General features: G+C 53.8%; 1 protein-coding gene across 2 annotated transcripts; it reads left to right on the top strand.

The window, feature by feature from the left end:
• Positions 1–925: 925 nt before the first annotated feature.
• On the top strand, positions 926–8,697 carry PLA2G5 (phospholipase A2 group V). Of its 2 annotated transcripts, none has more exons than XM_032302297.1 (5): positions 926–1,031; positions 3,687–3,736; positions 4,845–4,989; positions 7,118–7,224; positions 7,925–8,697. In XM_032302297.1, the coding sequence occupies exons 2-5, from the start codon at positions 3,697–3,699 to the stop codon at positions 8,044–8,046; spliced, it is 414 nt and encodes a 137-aa protein (XP_032158188.1). In that variant the 5' UTR covers positions 926–1,031; positions 3,687–3,696; the 3' UTR covers positions 8,047–8,697. The 2 variants fall into 2 exon arrangements, with proteins under 2 accessions (XP_032158188.1, XP_032158189.1); XM_032302298.1 differs by having other exon boundaries at positions 927–995.
• Positions 8,698–8,998: the final 301 nt, after the last annotated feature.

Here is an 8,998-nt window from a genome sequence, read left to right as displayed (position 1 = left end):
TCTAGAAGGCTACTCATCATTTACTTATTCGCATTGTTTGACCACTGCTCTGTTGGAAAGGCCTTCATTCACTTCATCCTCACAAGGACTCTCTGAGGCAGGACAGGTCCAGCCAGCCTGGAGGAGATGTTGCTTGTGGTGGTGAAGCCACAGGATCGGAACCCAGGACTTGAAGCTCGTTGAGAGTCTGTGATGTCAACCCCTGAGCCACACGCTTCCCGCTCGGCCTTATTTCATACAGTTCGTTCCACACCATGAGCCTCTGGGGCGGCAGGGAGCCCTTATTCTCCGAGATCACAGGAACAGAGAAGTGTGGTGACTTGGCCCGAGTCACACAGCTCCCGCGTGGCTGAGTGGGGACGGTGACCTGCATGGCTCTGACCGCAAGCCTGGTGGGATCTCCTTCCCAGAGAAAAGGAATGTAGGAATTCCATAAGGAGTCCAGTGCCAAAAGGGAAGTGCCAGCCACAGTTCCCAGCATCTCCAGAGTGGGGATCTCACAGGCTCCTGGGTCGCCGCACCCCAGGAGCAGGCCAGAGTCGGGGGTTGGCAGGTCAGGAGCGACAGGAAGAGGGGGTGCTGCCTGGCTGCCATGGCTGTCCCTGAGTTGAGCCCCAGGGAGACTGAATGAGGACTCCACGGGGACTCAGGGTCACCGGAGGAGGGCGGCTACCCTGGGAGGGTGATTCCAGCTCTCCTTTCCCTGCTGGAGAGCCCCGGACCACGGGTGGCCCCAGCTAGACCCTCCTAGGTGTCTCTCCTGAACATCGCCCGGGCACTATGACACGCTCCAAGGAATCGCAGCTTCGGGACACAAGAGGCGAAAAGTCCTCGGGGGTCCTGAGGGGGCAGAAACAGGCCTTCCTGTTTGAGCCGTCAGAACTCCTGGATCCGGCCCAGGCCAGAGCGTGGGAGGAGGGCAGAGAGGCCTTTAAAACCCGAGGGCCCAGCCCCTGTGTCTTCTGCAGGCCTGAGACGGACAGAAGGTCTCCCTGGTGAGGAATCTCATTCTGGGGGCTGCCTTGCTTGAGGTGAGGTGGTGGGCAGGGCCCAGGGAGGGGGAGGAGGCCCCTGACCCCCCAGTGCATCCCCCCAGATTGAGGGGGAGGTCTCTCACATGTCTGCTGTGCTGTGGGGCTCGGAGCTGTCCGTCCTTTGTGGTTAGAGACCTGACCGTGGTGGGGGCGGGGCGGGGGGTACAGCTGCTCCATCCTCTCCTTCCAGGGACCCGGCCACTTCCGACCCCCACGTTTTTGGGCTTCTGTTAGGCTGTCTGTCTCCACTCCCTCCACCTCTCATGACCTCAGCCACCACTTGACTCCAAAATTATCTCGCGGCTGTGCTCATTTCCCTCTGTGGTCGCTTGATAAAAATAGCCAGCTCCCCAGCCTTCTCCTGGGGGCTGGCTCTGAGCTCCAGAGATGGGCCACTTTCCTGGCCACTGGGCCAGCTGTGTCCATGCCTCGGTCACCTCCTCGGTGAGACCTCTGTGCATCAGATCCCTTCCCACGGGGCCTCACGCTGTTCCCTCCACCAGCGGCCCCAACCCAAGGTGCTCTAAAACCTGCCTGGGAGTTTGGTTCCTTCCCGGTGTGGTGAGGCCAAGAGATCGGCCATTTAGAGGACAGTCTGTTATTTACGGTTTCTGAAAGAAGGGGACCCACGGCGTGGTCAGGGACACGCAGGGAAGCACCAGAGCCGATCAGCAGGCGGAAGAAATGAGAGCAAGCTCTGCCCGGAGACTTTCTTGTGTTTTCCACGGGCAAGGCAGGGCAGGGCAGGGCAGGGGAAATAGTTCGGGACTGGCCGGCTCCAAGGATTTCAGTGGATTCTGGGCTGCAGGGGCGGTGGGGGGGGGGGTGTCCCTCGCTGCCTGCTTCCTGGTCCCGGCGTGATTTAGGGCAGCGGAAATGCTGGCTGGAAGTGGAAGAGCTCGACAGAGGGGTTGGGGTGTGAGCTGCGGACTGGCTGGTTTGCTTGTATGAAAGCCAGACTCCCAGGGGTCTTTTGTTCCCTCTAGAAATTAGCTACTCCCGGGAGGGACTGTGTCTTCCCAGGCCGGCAAAGCATCCACAGGACATCAAAGCATCATCAAATATGGAAAAGGGACCCCGTGAATAGTTCACAGGGGCCGCTCAGAGGCAGTGAGAAGAGTAGAGTCACAGTCCTGGGCCGAAGCACTGGGTAGCTCACGTCCCCCTGCCCGAGCCTCATTTCCCCCATCCGTGGGATCGATGACTGTTATCCCTTCCTTCAGCAAGTTGAAGGGACAGACACCGTGCCAGAAGGTTTAGCAATAGTCACCTGGCAGGGTCCTCGGCAGGCTTGAAGCGACAGGGGACAGAACCCGGCACGCTGCGGATGCCCCGTGCGTGCTGGCTGTCTCTCTCCTCCTGTGGCTGCTCTGGGAAGCAGCCGAGGAAGACTAGTGTGGAAGGATAGGGTCTAGAGCCTTTTCCCTTGGCTGGTTAGAGCTCTCGGGCCAGAGGCCATGGATGGACAGAGCCGGGAGGAATGTTCTTGGAACGCAGAGGTGCTGCTGGACAAAGGGCGGCCGGGAGAGGCCAGCCCGGTAGCCAGAAGCCCCGGGGAGCAGAAGCTTGTGTGTGCTTGCAGCCAGGCCTCGGGCGGTGCCCGGGGCTCGGGGCCAAGCACTGCACAAATGCCCTCTAGCCTCAGGGATCAGAGACAGCTGGGCACCGAAGGGGAAATCCTGGCAAACCATCAGCCAAACGAGCAGCTGTGGATAAACAAGGATTCTGGGGCAAGGAAGGGGAAGGAAGGGAAACAGGCAGTTGCCGGTAAAGAACCTCTGAGAGGCCAAGTTGGAATCAGGCACTGGCCCAAGACACATGGAATGTCCTCTGCCTTCTGGGTGTGACTTTTCGGGACTCAAGTGGGTGATTCAGATGTTTGCCGAAGGCAGGTGCTGGGGAGGGAAGCTGGGGTCTCCAGGCTCCATGGCTCAAAGAGCAACTCACCCTCCATGACAGGAGGCTGTGTCCTGCCGTGAGAGGTGCATGGGCCAGGCTTTGAGCCCTTCCTCCGCTTCTTACTAGCTGCATGGCTTCTGGCAAGTTCCATGAGCCCTTTGAGACTCCTTTTTCTCCACCAGCTCCATATGAGCTCTCAGTGGGAACAAGGACACCTACCTTTTGGAGCCCTCATGCGTACCTCCGGTCGACTTATTCCTTAGGTAGGCACAGTGCCTGGGGCCCATGGAAATGTCTGAACTTGAACTCTTAGAAAATCAGGAGGAAAAAAAACGAATGTAAGAGTCATGAATAGGTAATACCACATTCAGCCTGGACTGGGTTCGTTTCCATGCCAACACAGTTGTAAAATAGCACTTGAGAGAATTTTTTTTTTTTTGGAGGAAGGGGCCTGTGAAGGCAAAAGTGCTCAAGACCCACCAAGCACAACAAGGCCCCAAAGGGTGGGCACATGGTCTGCGAAGTGTGTTATTGCATTGGGGCTTTTGTGGTGGGAAAGTCCTCTCCTACCTCTATGGGGGAAAGTACCCTATGAGGGCTCTGGGATCAACTCCTTACGGTTTCTGCCTCTTTCCTGACTGAGGTCACCCACATGCTGCCCAACAGGAGTGTGTAGGGCCTGGCGAGGACCCAGAGGTAGGGTCCGAATGTATCTCCTGAGAGACATGTCACAGGATGTGTTTTCTTTTCCAGAATCCCAGAGATGAACGGCTTTCTCCCACTGGCTTGGTTCCTCATTTGTAGTAAGTGCTGGCCCCATGACCTCTGAACTTGTGACCTTTCACCTCTAGGAACAATAGGGTAGTGGAAAGGAGCCTAGTCTTTGAGAATGGGGATTCTTAGTTTGAATCTCGGCTCTGAGCCTCTGTGTCCTCCTCTGTGACCCAGGGTGATATGCAGCCCCCAGATGGGGCTGTCACACGATTTCAGGTGGTGACGAGTGAAGACTGTGCTATGAGACAACAGGTGGCTTGCAAATGTGGGAGGCATATTTTTTCCTTTGGTGCAAAACAAAACAAAATAAAACCCAAATGAGAACAAGACCCATCTGTAATGTTCAGCCCTGGGTCATTCTCTGCAGAGGCTGGTCCCCCCTGCTAACACCTCCCAGCTGGGGAGAACTGGCATAGCACATGAAAGCCCCATTACCATATGCACAGCACCCCAACAGGCTGGCCTAATCTTCAATGTCTTGCCAGATCCCTGGAGACTGCCGGAGAGCAGAGGGTGGAGATCTAGTGTAGGGAGGGAACCCTTGGCTCTCTGTGAAATCCTGAACCTTTCCCTCCAAACTACTGTTTCCCAATCTGGAAGGCAAGGGAGCTGGCTTCAGTGATCTGGAGGGATCCCACCTTGCTAAGGTCCTGGGCCTCATGTCCTAAATGGTATACATGGCATCATCAGGAGAGAAAGGTACCCTATTAATTAGACCTCCCATTTCTTGGTCGTTCACTAGGTGTCTGCCTAGTGAAATTCACATACTTTCTCTGCCTAGAAAAGACACATGCTTTCTCTCATTTTAACCCTTAGGATAAGTCTAAAATGTAGGCATTCACTTTGGGCCCTCCCACCCCACCCCATTTCCAGAGGAGGAGTCAGAGGCTCTGAGAGATTCAGTGACACACTCAACCTCATGCTGTGAAATGAGTGGCAGAGGCAGGATTTGAACCCACGGTTCTCATTCTCCAAGTCCAGACATTTAGCTCTACTGCTTGCCTCCCCCTTCTTGCTCCTGTCACACTAATGGGGAGAAAGAGATGCCTGGCTCCCCACAAGCCCCAGGGTGGGGGCAGGGGCAGGTGCCTGCCCGATAAGAAGCGTGTTCCCCGGGGGCCGGGGGCTGTCTTCCAGGTGTTTCTGCTGTAGGCGGGGGCTTGCTGGAGCTCAAGTCCATGATTGAGGAGGTGACCGAGAAGGACGCCTTGATGAGCTATGGCTTCTACGGCTGCTACTGCGGCTGGGGCGGTCAAGGGATCCCCAAGGATGGCACTGATTGGTGAGCTGATTACCATGATAATCCTTTATGCTCAGCTTCTGTGCCCACATGAGCTCGAGTAATTCCGTGTCAGTTTTGGAAGATGAGTGTTCAAGGGCCATGTTATATGTGAGAAAATTGTGTATCTGGGGGGTTAACTGACTGGCCCAAGACACATCTAGAAACGTCATGCTTCTCAGTGACCACGCGTGTCAGTTGGTCTGTTGTTATGTAACATATCACCCCAAAGTGTAGTGGCTGCAAGTGACCATGACCATTTATTTTGCTACAAATCTGCCTTTGGGGCAGGGCTTGGTGGGATGGCTTGTCCCTGCTCCACCCGGCTTCTGCTTGGGCAGCTCGAACAAGGCTGCACTATCCAGTTTCCAGATGGCTCGCTCCCATGTCTTCTGGCTGCTGGCTGGGGGCTCAGTAGAGGCTGTGGGCTGGGGACCTCGATTCCTGTCACTTAGGCCTCTCCAAGGCTGTTGGGACTTCCCCACAGCACAGTGACCATGGGGTTCCAAGACTGAGTGTTCCAAGACTGCATGAAAAAGGGTTTAGCCTCAGAAATTCTATGGTGTCCATTGGTGGAGGCAGTCACAAAGACTTTGGAAGGAAAGGGACCTAGGTTCCATTTCTTGATTGGGAAGTGTTCAAATTCTAGAACATGTGAGACAGAGAGATGGTTCTTTGGAAAATTCTGAGACTCCTGGTGTGGATGATGGCATAGGTCCATTGAGCAAATGGATGGCAGATGGTGGGAGCCAAGTTTTCCATTGTTGGAGTTCACTTCTGGGGCGATGGATTGGAGATGAGGATGTCAGTATGAACTCCTGTTTAGCTTAATATAGGCACAGGTGGTTGCATTCAGAAATAGGTACAGATGTGTGTACAAACACGGGTTAATAGAGACACATTTATTTTGCTCTGGCAGCTGAGAGGACTAAATGAAACAACATCCCAAGAGCAGTAAGCAACTCCTAGTGCCCAAACGTGGTCTCTAACACTATTCGCCATAAAGGGGAACCAAGGCTCCTTAGAGACCTGACTGGTTCTAGAACCAGGGCAGAAAATATACAGGATGAGTCTGGAGTCTCCTATAAGGCCAAAAGATAAGGAAGTTCTCCCTTGATAGAGATATGTGAGGGAGCCCAGGAGCCAACGGGAAGGGCTCCCATTGGTCAAAGCTGGAGTAATTAGAGAAGCAAAATAAACCCATCGCCCCAGTCTTATCATGAGAAAAACATCAGGCAAACCCCATAGAGGGCATCCTACAAAATACCTCCCCATCATCCTCCAAACATCAAGGTTATCAAAGCCAAGGAGAGTGTGAGCAACTGTCACAGCCAAGAGGAGCCTAACGAGACATGACCACTAAATGTAATGAGGCGTTCTGGATGGGATCCTCACGTAAGAAAACATATTAGGTAAAAACTAAGGAAACCTAAATAAACTATGGACTTTTTATAATTAATGAATCAATAATGCTATGTTATGATTTCACTGATTATTTAGTCAGTGACATCAACATTGGTTTGTTAATTGTAACAAGTGTATTGTATAAGATGTTAATGATGGGAAAAACTGGGTGTGGGGTAAAAGGGAACACTCTGTACGACCTTCTTTATTTTTCTGTAAATCAACACACACACGAGAAATGCAATTGGCCGCACCTCACATACTGGAAGTTTGGTTTTTTTTGCTCACATGACAGTTCCATGTGAATCACGTGTGAATTCCAGGACCCAGGTTCCTTCCATCTTGTGGCTCTGCCATCCCTGGTGGCCTCAGGGTTCCCTGCAGGGTCATCGCCATCCTGCTGAGAGATGGACAGTGTGGGAGGGTTTCATGGGTGGGTCTGGAAGTGGTGGGCATCCCTTCTGCCCCTGATGCCCTGGTGGGAACCAAGTCATGTGGCCACACCCAATTGCAAGGAAGGCTGGGAAACGTAGGCTCACATAGGCTTTCCTGGAGGAAAGAGGGGGTCAGTGAACCCCTTGCCGATGGCAGGCAGCCTCAGTGGAAGAGCAGAGACGTATCTAGCCGTATCCCTAGATTCTTTCTTTGCCAGACCACACCCACCTAGTGGCCCCTGCTCAAGTGACGTGCCCCCTCTGCTCAGGATCTATGCCTCTTGCAATGACAGGTGCTGCTGGGCCCATGATCACTGTTATGGGTGGCTGGAGGAGAAAGGCTGCCAAATCAGGACACAGCCATATACATACAGATTTGCACATGGACGGGTCACCTGCGGTAAGACTGGGGCTTCCCATTCGAGCCACTGATAGAATCTGGGTTCTGAATTCAGCTTCCCCTAGATGTTAGCCAGCCTATACCTTGGAGGGCAGAGCTGGGGGGGCAAGGGAGGCAGGATTATCGCAGCCACATCTGACCTCTGGGGAAGGGCTGAAACGTCGCAGACTGAGGATTCACCAGGTGTCAAATGCTTTGCTTACCTCCATTTACTTGCTCCCCCAAACACCTTTTGAGGCATGTTTAGTCTTCCTGTTTTACAAATGAGGAAACTGGAACTCAGAGCCTTGCCAGTGCACACAGCTACAGCTGGGATTCAAGTTCATCTTGAATCCATCTGAGTTCAGAGCTAAGTTTGGGGGTGGTGTCTCCTCTATGAGAGCTGGAGTTCCTCCGGAGCAGGGGCTGACTCCACCATCAGACTGGGGACTCCCAAGGGCAGAAAAGGTGTCTCTACCACCAGACTGGGGACTCCCCGGAGGGCAGGGGGCCAAAACCTCTCCCTGGGGCAGGAGCTGTGCCTCTTCCATCAGATCCCACATTTCCCAGTTTGGAAGCTGTGCCTCCCTCATCAGACTGAGAGCTTCCTGGGCCAGGAAGCAGACTGGGGAGTCCTCTCAGACTGGAAGTAAGCCCGCGGGGCATTGTTGGTCGAGCCCACTTTCCCTTCCTCACTGTGCATTTGGTGTCCTGTCTGCAGGGTCCGGGTCTCTCTGCCAACAGCAGCTCTGCACCTGTGACCAGAAGCTTGCCTACTGTCTAAAGAGGAACCTGAGGAGCTACAACACTTTCTACTCATACTTTCCCAAAGACTTCTGTTGACCGAGGCTTTTTTCCCCTTCTCCTATACCACGGAGCTCACTCATGCTGCTGGGTTCTTTGCTGTTAGGCTCTTGAGAGCGGCTCCTGATCTCGGCCCTCCTTCTCTCTCCATGGCCCATGGGGCTTGGAGGAGCCCCACGGCCACTCTTCATGCTGCACAGAGTCCCAGGAGAGGATCTCTGCTGGTAGGACATGGTAAGGTCAGGGTCCCTGACCTCCGCTTGTGAGCTCGCCCCTAGCTCCGGGCTGGCTCTCTCCCCCTTACCCTGAAGACAGCACCACCCCCCAATCCAGGAAGATGCATTTACTTTCCAGTTTCTGTAATCTTGGATTCTCACCACCACCCTCTAGAGAATGTTTGCTCAAGGCAGAAGCCAAATTGACCCTATAAGTCTGCCATAGAGATAGTAAATAAAATTTATTCTTAAGACAAAATCCCATAGGGACTTTCCTCTGCTCCGGGGAATAACCCGCACCTCTTCTCCCTCTGCCACTGGGGCTCTGGACCCCAACTTTACCGTAGACTCTCAGGAACAGAGAGTGTGGGTTCATAAATAGAAGCTTTTCGGGGACCAGGGGCACCGGGGTGGCTCAGTGGGTTAAGCCTCTGCCTTCAGTTTAGGTCATGGTCTCAGGGTCCTGGGATTGAGGTTCCGTGGAGAGCCTGCTTCCCCCTCTCTCTCTGCCTGCCTCTCTGCCTGCTTGTGACCTCTCTCTCTGTCAAAAAAATAAATAAAATCTTAAAAAAAAAAAAAAGAGAGAAGTTTTTCAGAGACCAGATCCAAGTCTCCTTTGGAGTTCATCTCCTGACACCTTGTGGGGGTCTCTCCAGCCAAGCACTGGGTTTCATTCTACCTTGAGTTGGTGGGGAGAAGATGCTTGGGAATCATGCCAGCTTGGGCTTCTGGGCCAGCGAGGGTTATGGGCCAATCCCAGCACTGGCTTCTCCAGC

This window comes from Mustela erminea, chromosome 10 (genome assembly GCF_009829155.1).
Source record: "Mustela erminea isolate mMusErm1 chromosome 10, mMusErm1.Pri, whole genome shotgun sequence".
Lineage (NCBI taxonomy): Eukaryota > Metazoa > Chordata > Mammalia > Carnivora > Mustelidae > Mustela > Mustela erminea.
The sequence above is the reverse complement of the archived record's forward strand: the minus strand, read 5'-3'. Positions and strand labels throughout refer to the sequence as shown.

Coding starts and splice junctions, on each gene's coding strand:
- PLA2G5 (XM_032302297.1), top strand. CDS start 3,697: ATGAACGGCTTTCTCCCACTGGCTTGGTTCCTCATTTGTA. Junction 3,737..4,844: donor GGCTTGGTTCCTCATTTGTA/GTAAGTGCTGGC, acceptor GCTGTCTTCCAG/GTGTTTCTGCTGTAGGCGGG. Junction 7,225..7,924: donor ACATGGACGGGTCACCTGCG/GTAAGACTGGGG, acceptor TCCTGTCTGCAG/GGTCCGGGTCTCTCTGCCAA.